Source organism: Equus quagga, chromosome 14, assembly GCF_021613505.1.
Source record: "Equus quagga isolate Etosha38 chromosome 14, UCLA_HA_Equagga_1.0, whole genome shotgun sequence".
Taxonomy (NCBI): Eukaryota; Metazoa; Chordata; class Mammalia; order Perissodactyla; family Equidae; genus Equus; species Equus quagga.
This window is the reverse complement of record NC_060280.1, coordinates 61,649,277-61,674,224: the sequence shown is the minus strand read 5'-3', so window position 1 is coordinate 61,674,224 and position 24,948 is coordinate 61,649,277. Positions and strand designations below refer to the sequence as shown.

General features: G+C 49.7%; 1 protein-coding gene across 15 annotated transcripts in view; it reads right to left on the bottom strand.

The window, feature by feature from the left end:
* Positions 1–233: 233 nt before the first annotated feature.
* The window catches only part of NCAM1 (neural cell adhesion molecule 1), a 302,954-nt gene continuing 278,239 nt past the window's right edge, over positions 234–24,948 (bottom strand). For 5 of the 15 annotated variants that reach the window (XM_046638569.1, XM_046638572.1, XM_046638573.1 and 2 more), the window contains 5 exons: positions 22,166–22,290; positions 18,463–18,643; positions 7,881–8,088; positions 6,769–6,885; positions 234–3,416 (listed from right to left, as the gene is read on the bottom strand). In XM_046638569.1, coding sequence (XP_046494525.1) covers positions 3,296–3,416; positions 6,769–6,885; positions 7,881–8,088; positions 18,463–18,643; positions 22,166–22,290 — 752 coding nt within the window. In that variant the 3' untranslated portion in view covers positions 234–3,295. Of the gene's footprint in view, positions 3,417–6,768; positions 6,886–7,880; positions 8,089–13,475; positions 15,843–18,462; positions 18,644–22,165; positions 22,291–24,948 lie in introns of those variants that run through there. The other 10 variants (XM_046638570.1, XM_046638574.1, XM_046638582.1 and 7 more) reach the window with 3 other exon arrangements.

The window sequence follows — 24,948 nt, the reverse complement described above, 5'->3', positions numbered from 1 at the left end:
GGCCCTTCTAAACGAGGACTCCTCTATCAACCTGAGAGAAAAAATTAGACACCATCAGCCAGGCAACGTGAACTCAAGACACGGGGTTTAACTGACCTTGTTCACAAGGTTGAAAAAACACCACTAGCATTTCCACATTTCATTCATACGACAGGCTCTCACTGAATTGAAATAAATCCCAGTTGGACCATAACAGCTTTTTTTTTCTTTCAATTTTTATTGAACACAAGTATTCTGACAGAATGCAAAGTCAAAATTCTCAGTTAGTACTCAGTATTTACACCAGTGAGAATGGAAACAAAGGTGGTATTGATGTTTCACTTGGTAAAAAGTTTATAACAAGAGAGAAGGCCCCCGAAGTAGGGAATGCTGGGTAGGGATGTTAATGGAGGTCTGAAAACCTCCATCCAGACAGACAGCCTAGGGTGAAAACCTGGGATTTGGAAGGCTCCATAGAAAAGTGTGAAAAGAGAGTTCCACTTCAAAAGCTGCACTAGATACACTACAGCCCTTCAGGATTTGGAGACCCCGCGCACGGCACTCGAGCGCCCCTCCAGCAGAACTTGGCCATGCCAGCATTTATGTGAATACATATGTACGGCACATACACATATAGACACATAGACGTGGGAAACTGGTAGAGTTGATCTTGCCTTCAAAAAATTAAAAAAGGAAAACTATAAGCTTTTATCTCTTAACATAAAAGATAGAACATCTTGAAAATAAAGTGACTCCCTCTTTGATTTTAGAGAAAGCATTGCTCTGTTTTTTTTCGGCTTTTTTTTTTTTTTTTTTTTTAAAGAAAGGGAAGCTCATGCATGCAGAGACGAATCTATGTATAACTGGGCAGGGGCAGACCAAAAGGTGGGCAGAATCTTGGGTTCCAGCTAATGGCGGAGCCAGGTTTCTGGGCGGGTCAGGGGCTCGGCTGCCCTGGGCCAGGTTATCTGAGGGTTGACTATACCTCTTTCTCTTCCTAAGCATCAGAAGCAAAATCAGTTTGCCTAACCACAACCACTCGGAGTGAAACGCACAGTCTCGATGAGGTATGGTGTGAGCTTGGCCTAGGTAGTCAAAGCCGTTAACATCACAAGATGCAGAACTGATTCCACTGACATCCTGGAGACGGGATGTGCCCACCACGCCCCACTGGGTCCTCTCCGTCTCAGACCCCCACGGCTCCCATTCCGCCGTGTGCTCTAAGAGCCATCCTCACGTGGCTTGTTCCTGAGGGCCTGGGCATTTGAACCATAGATTTGTGCCAGCCCTAGAATCAAAGGAGCCAGAACTGGGTACAGTGGGATCCTCCATCTCCATCCCCAGGAGCTGAGAAAATGCAAAATAACCCGACACTGAGCAAATGACAAGACCATTATTTTTTCACAGTTTGAAATGAAAATCTAGCATATTGCCACTGATCAGACTGCAGAAGTGTGAGAACATGGGGGAGCGAGGCCCACACAATGGACTCGGGGCAGGCCTTCCCCTCGCCTCTTGCTGCTTTGAACCTTAGGAAAGGAACACGTGCCAGGGGGCTGGCTTCTGTTGACCTAGCATCATCTTTATCCTCATCATCACTTTTATTCCATTTTCTTTGTTTAAAGGCTTCAATTCCTTTGAAGAGTTATTTTTGTTTCCTGAATAGTTTTTTTTCTGAACTATCTGCTATACCTTCCACAACCAAACTATGTTGAAGTTTTATTTCAATACTATGACAAAAACACGTTTCACACTAAAATATTCACGCATCCACAGTGCACAAGCTTGCAGGTCTAAAGTAGAATGAGAAAAAAAAGCAAAATTTCTATACAAAGGGCTGGCTTTTCCCTTTTCCCCCCTCCCATCCCCCTTAAAGTTTCTGTATTTTTTTCTCCCACTTGGTTTCCAATCCAGGAAAGTTGTGTTATGACTCCAGACAGCAGGTCGTTTTTTTCTCTTTTTCTTTTGTTTCTACAAATGCTGCCTAAGGGAACAGAAGGCTGATGTTACTTGACTTCAACAGATTTCCAAAAAATGACACTAATTCCCTGAAGCGCACATCCTCTTTGCTCAAATCTAGATTCTGGGCTCAAAAGGAAACTGTATGTATATATTTTATTTGGCTTTCTACAAAAAGGGGATGTTGGGGGTAAAAATGTGTGTTCACCAAGACCAGCCCCAACTATACAATCTTCTCTGCTTCATTCAACAAAGCCTAAGAAGTCCTTCAAAAGGAAGGACTTGGATGCCTGGGGAGCAGATCCTTTTCACAGATACAGGCCAGGTGGTGGCTAATCAGAAAGTGGTCTAACCCCCGAGGAAACACACAAAGAACCGAGAACGAAAAAGCAAAACCATTCCAGAACGAGATGGATTTTCACCTGAGTTGCACACAGGCAAAAATTTCCAATGAGACTGGGGGGAAAGAGCCACTGTAAACAATCATATTTTGTAAAGTTGTCCTGTGCTAAAGCAAGCCTGTGAGGATCCTGCCCGCCTCTAGGCAGTATGTGTAACTTTAAAAAAAAAAAAAAAAAAAGGCAGCTATTTTACACGGATATTTAAACACAACCAAAGTCAAACATTTGTCAATTTGTAAACACTGGAAAACAAAGTTGGCAGAAAGGGGGAAAAAAAACAGGAGTGAAAAAGAAAAGGAAAGAAAAAGAAATCCAAATACTGCAAATTGAGATCTACCCCCAGAAGCTGCAATTTGGCATTTTTCCTACAAAACGAGAGTCTACGTGGGAACTGAATTCAGCTAGAAAGGGTGACACACTTTGCATACTGAACAAATTACAAAGTGAACAGAAATTATAACTTATTTATGAGGTTTTACAGAGTTCAAACTCGACTGAAAGTATAAAAATAAACTTGGACTTTGTTCATTCGGTTAGTCTTAGTGCCTGGAAGTATTTCTCTGCAACTGGTCTGTGCCAATCGGGCAACACCACGTGTGGTCTTCCTGAACCTAGATTTTTTTTTTTTTTCTGAGCTTCCTAGATTCTTAATTTGGGGTCCTTTTGTTTGATTTTTAAATGGTTTCAGGGAACGGAGTGTCCTAGTTTGGCTGTGGGTTTAACCTTTTTGTCTCATTTTCTTACAAGTGAGTGGGCAACAAAGGAACCCTTTCTATAAACCTACAAAAAGGAGATTCCATGTTTATCTGTTTAGTTTTTTTTTTAAAGGCAAAAGACACTAGAGGAATGAGATGTGTTTGTGTGTGTGCGTGTGTGTGTGTGTGATATTGGAAATGCTCTGGTGAAGCTGTTGTGTCACTTTTTCTTTTTGATCTTTGCTCGTTTCTCATCACCCATCATGCTTTGCTCTCGTTCTCCTTTGTTTGCGTGGCGTCGTTGGGGACCGTCTTGACTTCGGCTGGCGCTGGCTTCGTTTCTGTCTCCTGGGACTCCGACTTTGCTTCTACGGGGCCCTTCCTGCAGAGAATCAGAAAAACAGCACTGAGACCAGCGTCTGCAGTAACTCACCCTTCAGCCAGTCCCTCGGGAGGGGCTCCAGTCGGAGCGCTGGTCTCCAGCCTTGGCTGCACGTTGAATCACCTGGGAGCTCTAAATATCACTGACACCTGGGCTGTACCGCCAGAAATCCTGATTTAATTGGTCTGGACATGGTGACTTTTAAAAGCACCCAAATGATTCTCATGTGCAGCCAAAGTTGAGAGCCACTGACTCAGAGGAATGAGACCTTTCTTGTTCTAGCCCTAATGCAAAGCCAGGGGCTTGGTCTTTACCTGGGTTGGTGGAAGGGGGTATAAGATGACATCTTTTCCTCACGCTCATTGGCTGCAGCAGCCCAGCTTGGTATAAATGAGGCATGCTGGGCTGGGCTCCCCAGGACTGATTCCAGGGGACCCCTCTGTAAACCACCTGCTCTGCCTGTCCCCACCCTCACCTCACTCTGTGCTCTGTGTTTCATGGTGACGCCTCAGTGGCTTGCCTGGGCAGGGTGAGAAAATGCTCTTTGTTACTGGGAGTCTGGTGAGAGGCTAGAGTGGGCTCCATGCTATGGGGGGAGATGACTGGGGTGGAGTGGGCAGGGCTATCGGAATCCTTTTACTTCCTGACTGAGATTCAGGGCTCCTGGTGAGGGTCCCCTTGCAGCTCTTGGGGGCAGCACCACAGCTTATCTGGTGGCAGACACAGGAGCCTCTATAAAAACCCAGGCCTGACTCTGTCTGGATCAGACCCAGGAGCAAGAGTCTGGTCTAAGGACGCACTGGTGCAGGCTCAGACCCCAGCCCCAGCTGGTGCCGCAGCATTTTGGCATCGCACTTAAGAAACCTGTAAGCTTAAGGATCTTCCTTGAACTTGGAACTCCAACAATCATTCGGTGTTCAGGAGTTCTGAGTCTTCCCGGTTGCCCAAGATCAGGAGAAGCAAGAGAAGGTGGTGTGAGTGTGAGGGGCATCTGGTGGGAGTGTGACAGAGCCTCCTGGACCAGATCTTCTCCCCATGGGCCTTGGGGTCTGCCTTTTCTTCCTGCATAACGGTGCCATTCCAATGGGGACTCAGCCTGGCTCTGGATAACACACTGACTGTCTGTGGGCCCCAGGGTGGCCGATAAGGGCACCTTGGCCTCCTTAGCTCACTACCCAAGCTATGCTCATCAGTGGCCCGACTGCAAGGGCTCCCCCAGGGAAAACAGAAGCCACCACTAGGATGATAAGGATAAGACATAATTAACATGGCCTAATTAGTGAGCAGGCGGCTGCTTGCTGGGCCCTGCTGCTGTCCCCGCTCTCTCTGCCTTATCCCAGCCCCTTGGTTGACAGTCGCCTCAGAGAAGCCCTGGATTAGGCTGAAGACGCATCTAACAAGGAGGACACAGCACAGCACAAACGCACACCACCACGGGACACAACCCGACGACAGCAGACAAAGAGAGGCCGTACTCGGTCTTTGCTGGTGCAGGCGAAACAGAGCTGTCTGCAGTGGAAGGAGCAAGCTCAGGGGCTTGTCCACTGGCCCCAGCGGCGGGAGCAGGAGAGCCCAGGGCTGCAAAAACATCCTTTGCAAGGTCAATATCTGGGGTCTTGAAGTTCCCTTCGTCCATTTTAAAGTCCTCGCCCTGGGCAGGGTTTGTGGGGCTGACGGAGGCAGCCTCCTCCCTCTTTGGGCTAGTGAGGGCTGTGGCCGCCTCGGTCGGGCTCTTCACCACGCCTGGCTGGGTGGGCTCGGGGTCCGGGCCTTTGGTGCTGGGAGCCTCCTGCTTGGCCTGGGGGGCTTCTGTGGCAGGAGCAGCTGCTGCTGCTAGGGGACTGGCTGTCCCTGTGGAGGCAGGGCCTGGTGCAGGAGCCGGCTTGCTTGCCGGAGGGGCCTTGGAGGCCTCCCCGACACCGGCAGGGGTGCTTGGGCTGAGCACAGCCCCCTGGTTAGCCAGGACACTAGAAGACAAATTGCTGGCAGCAGGGGCTGAGGTCGGGGTGTCGCTCAGGTCAACGAGGGGGGCAACCTTGGGGGCTGATGCCGGGGGTGGGGAGGAGGCAGTGATGCCGGGCCCCTTGGAAGGGGTGGCCTGGCCAGCGGGCACAGAGTTTGAGTCAGGTGTGGCCGTGGCTGGGGGGGCAATACTGGAAGTCAGGGTGGTGGTCTCACTGGTGGGGCTGTTCTGAGCAGTGGCAAAAGTTTCGGTGATAGTGTCAGAGTTAGCGGTGACGGTGGTGACAGAAGGCAGCATGTCCTCGACAGTGGCTGTGGTGTCAGCAGGCAGCCTGTGGGGAGGACAGGAAGTAGAAGAGAATAGACAATGAAGCTGAGACGACACAGAGAAGCAGGGGGAAGGAGTGGGCCATGGGCAGAGCATGCAGTTATGCACAGGCACAGACACAGGCCCACAGAGAAACAAGGATGCGAGAGGAAGCACATGCCCAGGCGGGCAGAAGAGGAGACAGGAGACGACAGAGAACGCGGGAGTCTAAGAGGGACCTGCTAGCCCTTCCTCCCTGCTGACTCCCCTTCAGCTCTCTGCACAAGGCTCCCTTTCCCTACAGCCCCGTCGGGGTCTTTCTGATCCCTGCCTGCATCTCGACTCAAGGAGAGGCAAGCTTCCGTTCAGCATCCATCACTGCAGGCGTCCTAGGTCCCTGAGGAATTGGGCCCAGCTGCCCTGCAGGGCTCCACAGGCAGTGATGGGGAAAGTCAGGAATAAGGCAGCCACTGAGTGCTCCAAATGGCCCCTAACAGCCATGGGTTCTCCAGCCAGAGATTTTGTGCTTCCATTAAACTCCATTCCCTTCAAACTAATGGTACCCATGACAGCCAGGCAGTCATTACAACCACAGCTGGACATTGTCTCTGACTGCAGGTCCCCGACGTTTCCCAGAATAGGAGGGCCAGGGAGCTTGACCAGGTCCCCAACTTCCCTCACTCTTTTAGAAGGAATGCAGAAAACCTAGAATTCTTGGGAATTCTCCTAAATAGACTCTGCTAAGCCTTGCAAAGCTCAGCCTCTCTCATTGAAGTTCAGCCACCTGAAGCCATTTTCAGGATGTGTGTGTAACTTGGTAACAGGGTTTAGGGACCCCACTTATCCAAGGAGCCCTTTAAGGGCACCCACAGCCATCCAGATAGAACCAAGAATGCCTTCTCTCTAGGGAGAGAGTGGGGTCAGGCATTTCTCAGCCAAGGCATTTCTGGCCAAGGGCTCCAGAACTCTGGCCTGCAATGTCTGGCTGGGAGCTGCGGGTGGGAAGAACGAGAGGTTTGGGTAGGATGGTGAGGTGGGTGTGGGGCTCTGCTGAGGAGGTGCCAGCCCCTCCCGCCCACGTACTCGGGCTCCGTCAGCGGTGTGGTCTCGTTGGGCTCTGTGTGTTTCCCTCCATCGTGGTTTGGGGTCCGCTCCTCCTCAGTTCGCACCTCCACAATGGGCTCCTTGGATTCATCTTTCCTGTGGAGAGAGTTCTGTTGGTTTGATCCCAGGGAGCCGGGGAGGAAGGGGGCTCCCAGAGAAGCCAGCTGCTACTGAGGCACCAAGGCCTGACCCAAGGCTGGCAGGGTGGGCATCTGGGGCCAGATCCAAGTGCTTGAGCCTCAGTCTCCACTCTTACAACTCTGTGACCTTGAGCATCTGATGGGTTCATCCTTGCCTCCATTTCCTCATCTGTAAAATGAGGCAAATAATAGTCTCTAGCTCACCTGGCTGTTATGCACATTAACTAAGATAATGAATGTACAGTGTGTAGGATGGTGCCTGGCACAGATAAGTGCTCAAATCATCTATATTGATATACACGTAAGCACGTACGTGTGCATGTACACATACGTATATGTATATATGATGCTGGCACGTGCAGTGCTAACAACTTATTTCCTTGCTCTATCCCTTCTCACCTTGTTCCAGCTCAGCCCCACCCAGTGATAGTCTGTGAAGGCGCCTGCTAATTGGGATCTGTTCTCCAGAGATGCTGGAGGCGATGGCCCCTGGATCATCAGCTCCGGGAGGACAGCAATTTTCTCTTTCATTCCCTGCTGTACCCTGTGCCTGGGAAGAGTGCCTTGCCCACTGTAGCGGCACGATAAATATTTGTGGAGTGATGTATGAATGAATGAGTGAATACATGAATGAATGACAGCAAGGCAAATGTGTCTCTCAGATGCCGGTCCCTCCATGGCAACTCCCCTCCAGGTTTAGCTCTGACAATTCCCCTCATTTTGACCTGTGCAGGTATTTTCAAACTTCTGTGGGATTCTAATACACTAGATGTGGGGTTGGGCCCGAGAGTCTGCTTTTCAAACAGGCACTCCCAAAGACCATGCTTTGAGAAACATTTCTTTTTCCCCCTTGGGGTTTCCAAATGGGGAAACAGAAGGGGCTCAGTTGCAGGGGCCCCCGGGCTGGGGCAGATCCTGGACCTCAGCAGTGGTGGGTGGGTCTCTACTCACGAGAAGGCGGCTTTGCCCTCCTCCATGTCCTTGCCCTTGGCTCCGGGCCCAGCTTTTCCGCACAGGTTGACGGCGATGCACATGAGCAGGCCACACTTGTTCAGGAAGTAGCAGGTGATGTCCACAACCACAAGGAGCAGGACAAAGATGACGATGAGGATGCCCACGATGGCCCCGGTGCTCAGGCCTGACGTGGGGCTGCCATTGGCTTGAGTGGGAGGGGGAGAGAGAGATGGCCGGTGGTTAATACGCTGAGATGCAGACCCCTGGACTCTGCAGAGCAACAGCCCCTGGGGGTGGGGTAGAGCCCACAGGACAAAGTCATGGCATTTGTGTCCAGGGTGGCACCTTCCCTGGGGCCTTTCTATGCCCAGGTGTTGAGACGACGGGGTCTCTTTCTATCTTCAATAGGAAGGGATGGCAGCCTCACCTCATAGACTAGGGGACAGAGGCATGAGAGCAGGGGCTGGGAGCCATGTCTCCATCCCCGTCCTCAACTTCTGAGCCTCCTCCAGACTCACACTCAGCTAATCTCTGCGTGAGCCCTGGGAGCAGCTGGTCACTCATTTCAGGCTGAGCTATGGCTCCTGGGAGTAGTAAGGGACAGGGTCCCAGATGGGAGTGGGAGAGGGTTCCCAGGGCTTAATTTGGGCATGTGGTGACATCAGATACAACAGGATGCCCAATACCTACCCCGCTCCCTTTCCCCCTCTTTAGGAACAGCTCCAGAGGATCCCGATAGGGGACCACATCAGCTGCCTGGCTTACCCTTCTTCACTGCACCCAGGAGGACACATGAAGCCCGTTTATTTTGGAGACATGGAGGCCTCCCCAGACCCGGTGGGTGAGGTGAAAGGTTCTGGAAATACTCACCATCTGGGAGTCAGGCACACTTGGATCAGACTTCGGGAAAACCAGCAGACTCACCCAGAGATGCATACCCACATGGACAGGCACACTCACACTCAGGACAAATGCCCACCACTGATGGACACACATTCTCACATTCAAGCAGTACCTAGCACCCTCGCTCTGTCTGGGCTCACTTTGAATGACTCAACCCCTGTGTCTTACTCTCCTGGTGTAAGGAGAATACACCCACAATCCCCCTCAGGGCCTGGGCTATTGATGGTATCACAGAAGGACCCCAGGCTCAGCTGCCAGGGCCCCCTCATGATGAATGTTAGTTGGCTGAGTTGGACTCACTGGCCACTTGGTGATTCTCACCAGTGTCTGGGAGATGATCAGGCATGCTACAGGAAGCGAGAACCCCTGTGGAGCTCTGCCTAGAAGCCAATGTGGAAACAATGACCCCAGACTGAAATGTGGGCCCCTCTTCTTTGTTTCTGCTCTTCTGGGAGGATAGGGTTCCAGAAATGGTAGCCCCACTCCACCACCAGAACTTGTCTGAAGCTTCCTGTGCCCACAGGACCTACTGGGATTACCCAGGTCTGTTGACTGGAGGCAGGAACTGTGGCCAACACTACCTGGGGCTCTCTATGCTTTTGCTGAGTGCCAGGCCAAGCCCAGTGGCCTGCCAGCCACATATCATGCCAGATAATGGAAGGACCATGTAACCCAAGGTAACGGGTGCCATAGATGGGCCACATGTTCTTTTTTCCTGCAGTCTGTTCCAGGGGGCACTCCTCTGTCTGCCCCAGGGGTCCCCGCTCAGGCATTGCAGAGCTTCTTCAGTGGCAGTCCCACTCTGCTGGTCCATATTTCAAACTTCAGTTCCGGGTACAGGCCACCAGCCCAGTTGGCCAGAGATGACCACTCACAACCTAATTTCCAGCACCCAGGGAGCAGCTGGGCCTGAGCTGGTGGAGATACCCAAGCTCTTGAATATTTTTGGTCCCTTTGGGACCTGGGTCTTGCTTCCCAGTCTTTCCTCCTCAGGCTCTCTTGCTGGCCTTTCCACCTCTGCACTGAAGATCCCAGCCTTCCCAGGAACACCCTGAGACTGGCAAAGGGCCCTGTGCTTGGAGGCCCCAGCTCTAGCCCCCTTGTCTCTGGGCTTCGGCAGCAGGAAACTGGTCCCCAGCCTGCGAGGTCAGCTAGAGCTGGTCTTTTTCCTGGTAGCTCACTAAAGCAGCAACAAAGCCATCCACTCTACTTCCCCGCAGTCCTCGTACATTCCACCCAAATAAGCAAAGAAAGCAAGGCACGCCTTCCTGATCGTCACAATCCCAAAGCTGTTTCCCAAAATAGAGAACAAGTATCAGCTTTGGGCTTTCTCTCCATCCCATGACACTGGGCTGGGAGTCACTGCAGTCTCTGACATCAGCACCCAATAGGGGTTAAGTGCCTACTTCCTGAAGAAGGAGCCTACAATATTTTTGTTGGGGAGAATGTCTGTATTTTTGGATTCAATGACACTAACTCTACATTCGGAAATTTATTCACAAATATGGTTTTAGGGGACTAATCATATCTCTAAAGAGGAAAAATAAACCACTGCAAGGCTGCTCTGTGTGTGAGAGGCAGCGGCAGGGCTCACCTGGCCCAGCTGGGAGGCTATACTGGTTCTGAAGGCCAACACCTCGAGCATGTTCTGGGAAGGGCCAGGATGGCAAAGATGCTGACTGTGACGTAAAACAGAAAGTAGGGCATTGTCTTCCCTTTCATTGGATATAAAATTCCAGTTCTTCCTCCTGGCCTAAAAGGCCCCGCGTTTGCTGTGGCTCTCCCACTCTGACCATCATAACTCGTGGCACTGACCTCCTACCCCATCCCTGTGTCTCAGCCAGGTGGGCCTCCATTCTACCTGCTGAGCACACCTAGCCCGATCCTGCCTCAGGGCCTTGCTGATCCCTTGCCTGGAACACTCCATCCCCATCTTCCCATGGGGAGCTCTCTGTTGTCGTGCAGGCCTCAGCTCAGATGTCGTGTTCTTGGAGAGGGCCCCCAGGCCCTGCTCTCTTATCTGGTGAGGAACCTCTACTCCAAATCTACCACATTACCTGTTTTATTCTCTTCTTACCACTATCTGCCATTTTCTGTTCATTTACATGCTTTTTATCTGGCTGCTCCCTCTAGCCTATCCCAGCCGGTATTCCATCTATCTTATGTCTCCCCAGCATCTAGGACAATCCAACTTATAGGAAATGTTAAAAGAATATTTGTTGAACAAATGAATAGGTGTTTCAACTGGAGATGAGAACACTGTCTCCAGATATTTAAAGAGATGTCACAAGAGGAAAGTAGTCTTGTTCAGTATCACCAATGGATGGAAACCGTGGGAGAGGGAGGTGGATTTCAGCTTTATACAAGAAAGAGGTAACAAACAGAGCTACCCAAATGTAGTGTGGGCTCCCTGTGGCTGCAGCAGAGGCTGGACAGCCCCTTGGCAGGGATGTTGTAACACCATGGATGAGGTTCCTGCTCTGGGCAGGGCCTAGGATGGAGGGTGTCTTCTTCAGCCATAGAGCCTGTCATCCTACAGTGCCCACCATGTGGCACGGATTCCCTAATATCAACCTCCTCCAGAGCGGGTACTGAGAAGGACTTTTTCCCAGAAGACGAGTGCTCGGCAGGTCCCATCTTTATTGTGATTTTATTTTTACAAGAAAAATAAATACCTTGTAGTGTAAGCTTTTTCCATTTGCAGCAGAATTCCTGGGGTGCTTTGTTAAAAATTCAGATTCTAGGGCTCCCCAGTTCTATTGAATCAGAATCTCTGGAGGTGAGGCTCAGGAGTCAGGATTTGATCAAGCACCTGAAGTGATCCTTATGCATCCTAGAGTTTGAGGACCAACGTTTCCAGGACTTCTTGTCCCTGCATTATAATGAATAACAGCTGTTCCTACGACGCATCACCCAAGGATGAGCTGTGGATTCTCACCTGGTGACCTTGACCTAACTGATGTACTGGATGGATGAAGAGAAAGCAAAGATTATCTCCAAAGGCAAAGGGACCACTCAGTTCTAGACTTCAGACAAAGTCTAAGAGTCCAGACTGTAGCGGAAGTGAAGTGCTCCTCAAGCTGGGGAAAGAGTGTGCGTAGCTTTTACAAAAAAAGCTGTAAATAAGGGAAACAACAGGATACCAAGAAAAGGGTATTCAAGTCAAGCCAACACTCATCATCTCTCGGTGGATGTTACAGAAATGTTTAGTCCAGGAAGGTGAGAGGGACGAAGGGTATCTCCTGCATTTTATGTAGCACTTTACAAAAGGAAGAAGTAAAAGCCTTCTGGGGTCTATCTTTGCATGATCTTCCCCCGACCTCCCTTGTCTAACGTGCCTGCACACCTGCGCGCAAAGAATGCTTCTGGGGAGCAGTTCCTCCATAACTTCTGGGGTCAGAGCCGCCCCGAACAGTGAGGCAACGAAACCGGGGCTGTCCATCTTCTGTGGTTCCTGGCATGGGAGGGGCTGGCACTGACTAGGGAACTGGCTTGCCCCATGACTGAGACCCACATATGCCTACTGTCTTAACTGGCTCAAAATGGGAAGATGGGTCCAGATGCGCAGGTGGGCCTGAGTCATTGTGCCATGGATCTCGGTGCAGCAGGAGTGCCCCCCACCCCCGACTCAGAACCGCTGAGCTGGGGTTCTGTTTCACTCAGAAACCCCTTACACGGCTGCTGGCTCCTTCCTGGAATATGCTCAACAGATGGCTGGTGTCCAATTAAGTGTGATTAGAAACAGCATAGGGTTTGCCAAGAGAACCTTCTCTCAGGTTCTCTCTATCACAAGGTCACTCTGTGCAGCCTCTGTTAGGGGATTTTAAAGGGAGCTGCAAAATTGGGAGACCTTGCTAGAGTTGTGTATCTTGTGGCCCAGAGTGTGCCTCTGACCCCAAAGTGATCACCTCCCAGTTCTGTAAAGGAAGGTCCCCCTCCCCCGCCTGCTGGGGACTAGGAAAGTCCAAGGAGGCAATGACCCACAACAGCTCTTAGGATCCCGAGAAAAACAGATAGCTCTCCATTAGGAAAGTATTTCTTTTGCTAGAACTTCACTCAGCAGGCTACAAGTTTGGGATACAATTTAAATGCTCTCTCGGGTAATCAAAGCCAGCCCTGGTGGTCTGGTGGTTAAGATTTGGGGCTCTTATCACGGCAGCCTGGGTTCATCTCCTGGTCAGGGAACCACACCACCTGTCTGTCGATTGTCACACCGTGGTGGCTGTGTGTTGCTGTGATGCTGAAAGCTATGCCACCAGTATTTCAAACACCAGCAGGGTCACCCCCGGTGGACAGGTTTCAGCGGAGCTTCCAGACTAAGAGAGACTAGGAAGAAGGACCTGGCCACCCACTTCTGAAAAAACTGGCTATGAAAACCCTATGAATAGCAGCAGAGCATCATCTGATATAGTGATAGAAGGTGAGAGGACGGTGCAAAGAGACTGGGCAGGGCTCTGCTCTGCTGTACACAGGGTCCTAGGAGTCGGAATGGACTCAAGGGCACTAACGACAAGTGGGGTAACCAAAGTTATCCAGCTACACATGAGGCGGAGGGAGAGGACTTTTGACACTTTGTAGGACACACACTATCAAATAAAATCAGAACACGCCAGTGAGTTCACATGAAATGTTATTTCCTTTAATAATGCAAAGGTGTAAACTTCATAAAGGCCTCGCTGATTATCTACACAACAATGTTAGCATTCTTATTAGTAGAAAAACGTGATCCAAACCTGCCATATAAATATTCCAAAATGAGCAGAGAAACCCTGTGGCGCGTGGAGCCTGGGCAGCGCGGATACAGAGCACAGGGGCAGCTGAGCTGGGTGGCGAGCGCTCACTCCTGCAGGGGTCTCTAAAGGCCACTCTCAGGGATTCCTGGAGCGTTGGAGGCTGCAGCCATCACTGAGAAGTCAGTGTCCAGTGGGAGAGGGTGTGCCCCAGTGCTGTCTCCTGAAGGGATCCCATTACAAACCATGGGCCCGCTGTCTGAACAGGCCCCCTGCAATGAGCCCTAAGTTGCTTCAGCTGAGGTCTGCTTGGCCCCAGGGACAGGGTCATGTCAAACCTCCCCATACTTTGGGCCAGATCTCCAAAGACTTCCTTCAGAAACACTGACACTGTCCCTCACCTATGGGTAAGACTGGGACCAGGGTAGGGCAGACCTCTTTGATGGGCCCTCCTGGGGGAACATATGACTTCTGCCCAAGATGATATAAAGAGCATGCCGGGAGCCAGGAGGACAGGGACGGGTCGCCTGCGTGAGGACCGATCTCTAACTCTCTTGGCCTCCCTCCAGCTCTCACTAATTGACCTGGGACTCTTACACCATGTGCCTCTCCTCATCGCTCTTGTGCCTGAGAACCAAGGCTGCTTCTGCTGCCCTGATGAGGACGGAGGTCAGGGAGCCAGGAGGCGAGGTTTAGGAGCCAGGAGGCGAGGTTTGCAGCGGGGCTGGAGGCAGATGGGGCTGGGACGAGAGGCACCACCCCACCTGAGCTGTTGGGCCGCTTGCAGCCTCCAGGGTCTGCACTTGAGCCTCTAACTGTGAGTGCTGGGGATGTGGGCCTATACTAACCCACACAGGCAGCCCTGCCCCACAGACCATGGGATCCTCTGGATTCCCAAAGGGAAAGGCTAGTCTTTGAACATTAAAAAATAACAGCAGAACTGAAAAATGAAGAAACTGAAAAGAACAAAAATCAAACTTCCGTGAAGATGCTCAGAGATGAGATATGTAGAATGATATGTGACTACAATGGAGGGAGGGAGTTTTTATTCAGTGGAAGGTCCGTCTGCAAGCACACACCCTGACGTTACTGAGCGTGACTCCCCGACTTTCCATGTGGGACTTTAGCAACACTTCCTCTCCTGGGCACATGGGAGGTATACTCCCCAAGAGCAGAGAGGAGTAGCTGGCTTTCGCCAGAGTTTTAAAAATGCCACTAAAGCCACTGACCAACAGGGAGGTTGGGGGCATTTGGGAAGTCTGACAGGCTGATTGAGTCTCAATTGATCGACACTCCTGGCTGGCCAGTCCGGGAGTGGCCTGTCTCCCGACATCTGCCCTGCTGAGCAGGTATGGGGAGAGTGCAGGACTCACGCCTGATTCACAGTGGATGCTTCCAAGCGGGGGGAGAGAGGCTTATATGATAACAGGGTCCATGTTGGACCACAAGCCCCGAGACGAGAGGCTCTGTGCTGATCTGCAGGCATGCAGCAGTTGTCACTCTGTCTGGGAGACACGACCTTGGAGGCTGACAGGTGTTGGGCATATTACAGGAGGGCCCTGTTCACAGAGCCAGCGTAAGGTGCCGGTTATCATATAGGACCAAAGCGCCTCCCGGAACGTTTGATCAGCCCCAGAAAATACCCAACAAATCCAATTTCCTTCACTGTAGGGGCAACAGAGTGACTTAATTTGCCCATTGTGTCAGCAAAATGCTCAGGGGAATCACAGTGGTCTGGCTCCCTGACATGGGACACTTAAATGTAAGCAATGCCAACTACTTATTGAAGGGCGGAGGAAGAGCATGGGGTTAGACTGGGCGGCACGTGGTGATTTTAACCATCTGATGCAAGCTTTAGAAGGTACTTAGAAGTCCTCTTCTGCTACATCGTTGTCAGGTAAAGACAAAAAAAATGCCACAAGTAGCAGATATGCAGAAACTTCTCCGTAAATCTAGCCTAACACGTTTTTTTATAGTGTTTAAAGAAAAGAGCTCTCAAATATTTTTGTACTGCCAAGAGAAAGGGGGCAAACTCCTTATGAAGTGGCACAAAGGTATCTGTGAATGGTAGAATGTCTGGAGGTCCAGCTTTTTCCAATTGCCAAGCCTTCCTGGTTCACATACAGTGCTCGGTGGCACGGCCGTGGCAGTCCTGACAGGTTCTTCCAAAGGGGGGCACTGATCATTCTCATAGGAGCTGAGCTGGGCTTTTAAGCAAATTTAATTTTTTTTGTGTGCTCAAGTTCCTAACAGAGCAAGAGGAGAGTCACTGCGGAGAAAAGCAATGAGACAAAGGTGTAGGACGCGGAGGAGGCTCCCAAGGTCGCTGCAGGCGCCAAGCAATGGGTCCCCAGAGAGAATGTGGTTGTTTAAAAACAAATGTGGCAGTGGGGATGTCCCAGTGACGTCCAAGGTGATATGTGTGACGACAGACACAGGAAGGGGAGGGGGAGAAGGAAAGAGAAGGTAGAGACAGAAACAGAGAAAGAAATAGATAAAAAGAAAAAAAATTAGGTCAAATATAGAAAACGCGAGAATCAAAGGTTAATTCAACTTAGTAAATTAAACTGACAAAGGTTAGAGAAGAGTTCAGTGCGGGCTTATTGCCATCAGGCCAGTTCCGAAGCTCAGCAAGGCCAGAAGCAGCACAGCAGGGTGAATTGGGGGGTTAGGGGTGAGCGAGCAGATGAAATTAAAGTGAGAGAACAGAAGCCTCCACAGTGGAATACAAGACTTTGATTAGGAGAGTGTTACTTTGGACTAAGGTGAGGCCTCGTAGATAGAGTCCATGAGTCTACCCATAGCCTTCTGGTCTCTAGAGCAGTTTACACATAGTGGTAGAGATTCATTTGATCCCTGCACTATGTGTAGCAAACGGGGCAGGGATGGGGACTGCCCTCTTAGCGCTAAGTCAGACTCCTCTTCCTATTGCACATCCACATCCCCATCCACAGTGCTCTTAAAGAGAATCTACTTCTGCGCCCCTCACCTTCTACCACCCCACTGACCACAGAATTCCACCAGGAACGTACATCTTGTAATTCAGATGTTTTATTCTTGGGTTCCAATACAATGGCCAGGAAATCCAACCAAGCACAGAGCCACCATATTCTAAGACCTGGCCAGTAGAACCCCAGAGCTCTCCTGGGCGAGATGAGCAGACCCTCCAACCTTCTCCTGGCTAACGGGGCACCTGGGAGATTAACAAGAAGAACCCTGACATCTCCAGCGGGTACGACTCTGGAGGACAAGGTCTTCCCAGAATTTGTGTATCTGATACACAGTGCCCCCAACTCCTCCCATCCCAGAAGCTGATGCTGCTGGCAGTACCCAGCATGCGAACACGGCATGTCCAAGCCACCTGTCTATGGAGTCTTACTCCAGGAAACACATGCCATCAGGAATCTGTCTCATTGCAAAGAGATTACTCAAGCTTCTCACTTTCCCACCTCCTAAGAGTCCCACAAAGGCTGGCAGATCTGGACACTCACACCAGACTGTTGATTTCAAGGAAAAACTGACCAAAGAATGCAGAGAAAGAAGGGGCAGAGGATAGACAGGGCCACTGCTATTTGGAGATTCAATCAAGCAGTAATGAGAACATTTCTTGCAGCCACACCCAGGTGCCTTGCCTTCATCACTGACCATTTGACCAGTGTCTGCGGAGACATGCCCATCCCCGCACGAGCTAAGGGGCTCCCTGACGATGCAGAGGGGAGGACCAATCGACGCTTCTGATCACTGGCTTCAAACCCAACTGCCAACTCCCTGGAGGCCCCCACATGTCTCTCAGACACACATTCATGCACGACCAACCATCGGGAACCACACACTGTCTCATATTTTTGCTTGACTAACCCACATTCACACTAACCCACTTTCACAGCCCTGTGTTGCAGGCAGTCCTTGTCCTTTCTGGCCTCTCTCCCGCGGGGAGGAGCAATTGTGACAACTGAGCTGAGAACCAGGGCAAGCACTACAGCCGGGACAGGGATGTCGGGGGCCAGACCAAGGCTACCAGAGATCGGACATTTCCATCCATACTCGAACACGGCAGGGAGTTTAGGCGAGCCCCTCAAACAGGCTGCAGCTAATTGTTCTATGCCCACCTCTCCTGCCCATGGTTGGCATTGGCCAGTCTGGGAAATCAGAGAGTAGGCTGAAGATCTCTTTCTGCTCTGAGGGATTTGGTCAATGAGGAGACTGGCCTTGAGCAGCAAGGTGGCTGGGGGCCAGAAAGCAGAACTCTCACTTTATTCCCACACTTGACTTGGTGCTGGATCCCGAGAGATGGGTCTGCATCTCCTAGGAGAACTGCTCCCATCATGGTCTCTAGCAGACCCGAGTGTCTTTCATGGATGGGGTTTTCCAGCATCCACTTTCGCCACTTGTTCTGTTTCAAGTGGTTCAATTTAATCTTTGTTTCAATTGAGAGGCTCTTGGCAGATAGGATTTTTAACTAACTGGGCACCATCTCTTCCTTCTCTTGGGGGGCCCCACAGAGAAGAGATTTGGACCATGGCTGTGCAGGTAAGCAAGCATCAGATAGAAAGCGCTTAAAAACATTTATGTGGTCCTTGTATGAAATGGTAGACGGCAGATAAGGTCTCAAAAAGGATCCTTACTCAACCAGCTTCCAAGGCTTTGCTGGAGCTGGGGCTTTTCCCATCTGACAGTCCCATGGACTGGCTTAGCATCAGTCCTTCAAGGCCAAATGACACAGGACCTTCTCCCCAGGATGCTTGGCCAAGCCTTCCTGGGGGTCCAGTACATCTCAACCTACTGCACAAATAGGTACAAAGCAAAACTAAGCTTTGCATGGGCAACCAATCATGAGGATGGCTGTAAGCAAGCAAGTTGTCAGGGGTTGTTCAGGCACATTAGGAGGTGCAGCACTGTGCATTAATTCAAAGCGGGAAACTCACAGAAAGCAGAGGCGCTCATACCTGGGATGGCCGTGGGCTGGGCCGAGGTCCTGAACACAAAATGAGCCGCCTTGGACTTTCCCTGTTGGTTCTCAGCCACCACGTAGACCTCATACTCAGCATTCCAGTCCAGGGACTTGAGCATGACGTGGTCACTGCCAGATGGAAGCCTGATCTCTGGTTTCCACTCGGAGGACGGCTTCTGGGAGAAATCGGCAAGAAGGACATGAGACACCAGGAAACTTTAGATGAAAATGCTGCTAAGACAAGCTAACAGTAAGAACTTAAGGGAGTCAATAACTACTGGTGCAAAAGAATAAAACTAAAAACCAATGACGGGACATGGTCTTTATTCTTTGCCAGCCTGAAAAACCCTAAGGACTACGCAGGTCAGGAGATCAACCTTGCATGTTTGCAGAGAGAAATGGCGGCAGATGCCAGTGTGGCATGGGGTCAACCCTTCAATGTCCTGTCCTATCATCTTGAGGACATGCAGGGACTCAAGTGCCAACCTGTGTCCCCCAAGCTACACTCTGGAATGCCAGGCAAATAACATAAGGACGCCCTGGAAGAGTAATAAAACAGCAGTGTTTCTTGTCCTACTTCAGAGTGGTGCTCACACTCAGGGGTGTGACTCACCTCTCTGCCACAGGGACACTGCATGGATTCCACTTTTATGAAAAATAAAAACTAGCATTTATTGAGCACTGATGAGGCACTGGACTAAAGGCTTTCCACATTTTCTCACTGTATCCCTACAACAAGCCTACGAGTGGTGTTGTCAGGCCCTTACTAAACCTGATGATGGGGAAGACAGAGAGGGCAGGTGACTTTCTAAAGTCACACGGGGAGTCGAGGTGGGAGCCAAGTGCATCTGGGCCCTGAGCTGTGATCTTTCTTTTTCATAGCAGGGAACTCAGCAAACATCTGTTGAACTGAACTGGATTTTTCTATTGCATGCAGTGTAACCTGGTTTCTACGACTGGGGCTGGTGGCATCTCGGGTGTAAATTCTGCTGTCAGGTCCAATGTTGGATGCTCAGAATGCCCACAGGGAATGGTACACTCCCCTTGGCATAGCTCCACCCCGTGCCTAATTCAGGCATGAAGCCGGACTTACAGGTGCCCCCTTTTGCTCATTGAATGTTCTTTCCAGTTACATCCTACACATTTGCCAATGAGTTTGCTCTGGGTGGAATTTTCAATGTTAGGTGACCACTTCCCTAACTCAACAGTTGCGGAAGGAGGTTTGAAGACTTCCTGAGAAATCTTCAGATAGTTTCATAATTGCACAGCCCATCTCTTCACAATCTTTGGTCTTCTCACAAGCCATATGAGAGGTGTATGCTGGGCACACAAGAAGGCTTGACAAATCTTTACTGGATGATGGGCTGCTGCTCTGAAGAGCAGAACATGCTGACAATGTCACCTGGATGGTGGCTAACCCATGGTGAGGCTGGAGGAAGAGTTCTATTACTATAAAGCCAGCCACCTTCTTATGCAAAATTATTTGCTCCAGCCAAAGACATGCCTTTAGGAATGTGACAGCGCTCACGTCATGGCCGTGATTATTGTGGAGAAATGCTAGAAGGGGAAAGTCAGTTTCCTCAGAGTCTAACCAGGAAGCCAGGACATGCTATAAGTTAGCCTGCCTATGTCACCATGTGGCCCTGTTTTAATTTAAAACTACAAAATTCAGCTCTCTTTTCCCTTCTTTCTCTGAAAGGCTTCTTTCCTTGGCAAACATCATTACAAAAGAGACAACCAGAATATAAAGCAACTATTTAATAAAACTAACATTAGGTTATGTAACACATTAATAATATATAGTAATAATATCTACAGAACATTCAGTTTTTGAAGTGGAAGAGACAGAACAGTTAAGGCTGTTGAAATCTAACACATCTCAGCATCTTGTGACAGCTGTCTTTTTATTTTTTTTCCTTCTTCTTCTCCCCAAAGCCCCCTGGTACATAGTTGTATATTCTAGTTGTGAGTGCCTCTGGTTGTGCTATGTGGGATGCTGCCTCAGCATGGCCTGATGAGCAGTGCCATGTCTGCACTGGGGATCTGAACCAGTGAAACCCTGGGCCGCTGAAGTGGAGCACATGAACTTAACCACTTGGCCACAGGGCCGGCCCAGACAGTTGTTTTTTTAATGCAGACCTGCCTGGCATAGGAAAACTTCTGGAAAACTGACATCTGAGGTGGCCTCGCACAGGAGGGATTTCCAGCCCTAGCTGGCTTCTCAGCAGAATTATTATAATTACCATGGATATAGGTTTCCAAGTGTCAGGAACATTTCAAGTTATTTGCATATATTATGACTAATCTTTACAATCATTTGACAAGCTATTTTACAGACGGAGAATGGAGGTCTTAGAAGTTTGGTCAACCTATTCAGGTCCCATGCTGGTAAGTGGTAAAGGTGGAATTGGATCCCATGTCTGTCTGGGCCACATCAGCGTATCAACGGCCAGAGGCATCCCTCTCTGCATGCCACCCACTTCCAGTGGGCTATGCGGGCCACCTGCCCAGCCCTTGCATCTTCCTCCTCTCACACAGCGATGCCTCTGGGCTGGCCCTTAGAGAAGTCAACTGAGGTTCTTCCTCCATAGCAGGCTCATGTCTGGCCTCACAATTAAGTAGGAAAGGCCAGAGTGGAATGACACACCTGCTGAGCAGCGTGCCCCGTAGGACTCTGCTGTATGGAATCTCCTTAAGCCTAACCAGGTAAGGGCTCACCTAGCACTTTGATGGTGGCTGATCAAAAGGGAGAGAGGGAGGAAGTCAGCTTCCTGGAGAAAGCCTATCTTGGGGGCTACTGGAAGAAAGAAAACTGCTCTCCGGTTCACTATTTTCTACTGATAAGAAACCCTAGCAAGAGGCTATTCCCAGTGCTCAGACACTGCCTCTAAATCTCTCAGCAATTGATAGTGCTTGGCAATGGCCAAGTGTCATTCTAAAACCAAAAAAGGAGAGAGTGATTCTCAATTTGGGGGGTTGGGAATGAAAGGTGGAATGACAGAAATCTTAGATGGGTGGTGAGCAAACCAGGAAGAAAAGGCATAGGGCCAAATTCATTGTTGCAGGGTTAGAACAGCTCAGGAGGGGTGAAGAGCAGGTGAGGGAACTGGCATGCTTCTGGCATGCTTTAGGATCTTAGAGCAGCTTGGGGCAGGGGCTGAGAGCCCAGTGTCTTCAGTCAGACAGACCCGGATTCAAACTCTGCTCCCCCAGCTATGTGAGGTCAGGCAGTTATTGGCTGCGTAAACTCAAGGTACTTCCTCTGTAAAGTGGGGATACTCCTAAGACCAACTTCATAGGGTTCTTGTGGGGAAAAATGCATGTGATCACAATGCCTGGCCCGTAAAACCCACTTTATCAAAGATAGTCATTATTAGATATCAGTGCATTATTTGCAAAAAGTACCGGGTAATGGCAAAATAACTTTGTAGAAATGTTCAAGAAGCAGAAAAATCAAGCATGGTTTGAGTCTGTCACCACCATGATCATTTTAGAGGTTTTAAAATGGTCCCAAGGTGGACATGGCCTGACAGCTGCCTTGGGATTTAAAACCCTGACCAGGGCCCATGAGCCACCTGCAAGGCACAAGGTGACTGTCTTGCTCCTGCCCAGCCTGGGCTTTGCTTGTTGTTGCCCCATCAAGGTGGGTGCGAGGGTTGCAGGGCATGGGGCGAGGACTGGGGGAGGACGCCACTCACCGCTCGGTACTTGACCAGATAGTGTCTGATGGGGGAGCCGCCGTCGTCCTGCTTGATCAGGTTCACCTTAATTGAGTTTCCGTCCTCTCCCATCTGCCCTTCGAGCTTAGGTGCGCTGGGTTCCCCTGAAACAGCCAGTTAATTCACATGACATTTTCATCCACAGAACGAAAATCCAATCCGTCAGAATGGGATGTAGTGATGGGGTGGGGCTGGACCCTTTTCTGGCTTTCTCAGAAATTCAAATGGTTAAAAAGCAATAAATATACAACTACAAATTCCAGTAGGATGCCTCAGACTTGGCCCAAACAGAGAGACCCTTTCTGGAATGTTCTGGGCAACACTCTCCCTGTGAGCACAGTCCTTTTACTATTTTAGAAATAGGCTTTTTTCTGTCTCTCGCTGGTGCTTGCATTTCCTTTTAGCTGCTCTTACAACTGCAGATTTAACTTTTATGAACATGATATATCTTGAGGAATAGCCTGAAATATGGGAAAATGTAAGTGTTTAAGGAGAAAACTTACACCCATAAAATAATTTTTCAAAGCGGCTGAGTTTCTTCCCTGGATATATGATTTATACCGAGGGTCCGGGGGCTGATGCCTAACGGAGGGCGGACGGATGATGCTGCATTCTTGTGACCAGTTTTTCGTGAGTTAAATTTTATTACTTAGATTCACTAAAAAAAATAACAAGTTTCCAGTGACTAAATAAAGCCCCATTTGCCATAGGCAAGTGTCCTGCAAGTATCCTGCATTGACGGCTCCACTGCCTGAGTGATAACCCTGGGCACCTTGTCTGATAGTAGCAATCGTGACAGTCTTTTTCTTTGTGAGAAGAGAAGGGAAAAAAAATGTCTTTAGTATTTCTTAATGGAAAAAACGTTGATGTTTCTTTTTATTTGCTGTACGTGCCCAGCTTGGAGCACGGTGGATCCAAGGTCAGAAAGGAAAGCGAGCGTGTGTTTGACAAACTGTGAGGCTGGGATGGTTCTTCGGTGAGCAAGGTACTGATTGACTTTAGGAGAAACTATTTCATGAGCACATGCCAAAAGCCATGAGGTGGGATAAAAGCTATGATCTGATATAAAAAGTTAAAATGAAAATTTAAAACTCTTGGGAATCTGGCACTTCCTGTGAGGAACTGTCTCTGGATCTATTTCATGACCGCAGACAGAAAATTCAGAGAGCCTATGCAACAGTTACCGTCTGGGTGGTTAGTCTTGGCTTGTTCTCTAAAAGACAGAATCACGGACTTGTGACAGAAGAACCAGGAAAGGTGGTCACTAGGTTTTGGACCTTATCACCGGAGGTGTACCTCTGGCCATTTATGAGAAGGCTGCTGGAAAAGCCAGTCCGGCCTGCCCTCCTCATTCAGCTACTTTGGGAACCTAACAACGGCCCGAGGGTCTGGCTTCTCCCTTCGAGACAAGGAAGAACCAGAGAAAGAAAGCTAATGGAGGGTCCTGCTCCTCAGCCTGGGCCGGCAGCGGCACATCACCGGGGAGCTCGTCAGAAACACACGCTCTTGTAACAAGATCCCAAGGTGATCCGTGTGCACATTTAGGTTTGAGAAGTAGCGGTAATGGGGACACACAAACGCTGCAACAGGGAGGATGCGTAATCTTAACGTCTGAGGGACACAGTATTTAGGACAAGTTGTGCTTGTGATTTGTTTTCTTCAATCAGTAATTAAGGAAAAAGAAAAACCAGAATAAGACGATAAATGGGCTTCCGGCAAAAACTTGTCCTGTTTTTACACCACTCTCTAGCTACTGGCCCCAACTATTTAGTGGAAAATATTTAGAAATTTGGTTTAGATAATGTCAAGGCATGCACGTTTTTTTGAGTTCTTTTGGACTGTTCTAGGTCTTAGACAATAATTCCATTATGTCTTATATCGTTATAAATATCAAGCGCTAAAAAGGAAGTGCACGTGGAGCGTATTATAGAGTAGGGCGGTTTGTGTAGATTCACCATGCTGAACAGATGGAAGGAGGAGTGCAGAAGGACTTTACAAATGCTGGTCCCTGACTGAATTAGGGTGACTAACTCATGCTGCTTAGACGGGGACTTCCCAGGTGTTAGCACTGCAAGTCCTACACTGGACAGTTAGTCCCAGGCAAAACGAGATGGTGGATGACTCTAGACTCAACGGAGGTGGATTTTAATCATTATAACTTTCTGTATTTAGAATTGCAACACTGACTCTGTGATGGACAGTCTATTTGCCTTAAGAAGGAGGGAAGGAGTTGGTGTCAGTGGCCCTCCCAACACACCCACCAGGCAAGGACCCAGTCCTTCCCCCAAGGCCTCTTTGGAAGGGAAATAGAGATGAATCCACTGCGGCTGCTCTGGCTACACCTTCCTTATTACTTCCTCTCAGATGTGAGCAGCGTGGGTTTCCAAGGCTGAATCGGTGCTGCAAAACACGGAATTCTGCTTTGGGAAGTATCTATTTAGAGGAGGTGCTCTCTCTCATGTTTGTGAAGATCCCTTTAAAACTGAGCACTAAGGATGCTGCAGGAGAGCCCAGAGGGTCTGTTGCCTCAGACAGGTCACTGCCTCAGTCTCCACATTTGCAAAATACGGGCACTGGACCATCGGGTGCTCTCTACAGCTCCTTCTCACTCTGCCATCACTAAGACACAGTGACAGTCACTGCGCTAGGATGGACCATCAAGCTCACCCTGGCTATTTTCATGACACTGTAAAAAGACAGAACACAAAATATAGGATGTCCAGACAATTTTAGGGAGATGGAGCCCAAGATCAACAATTCCA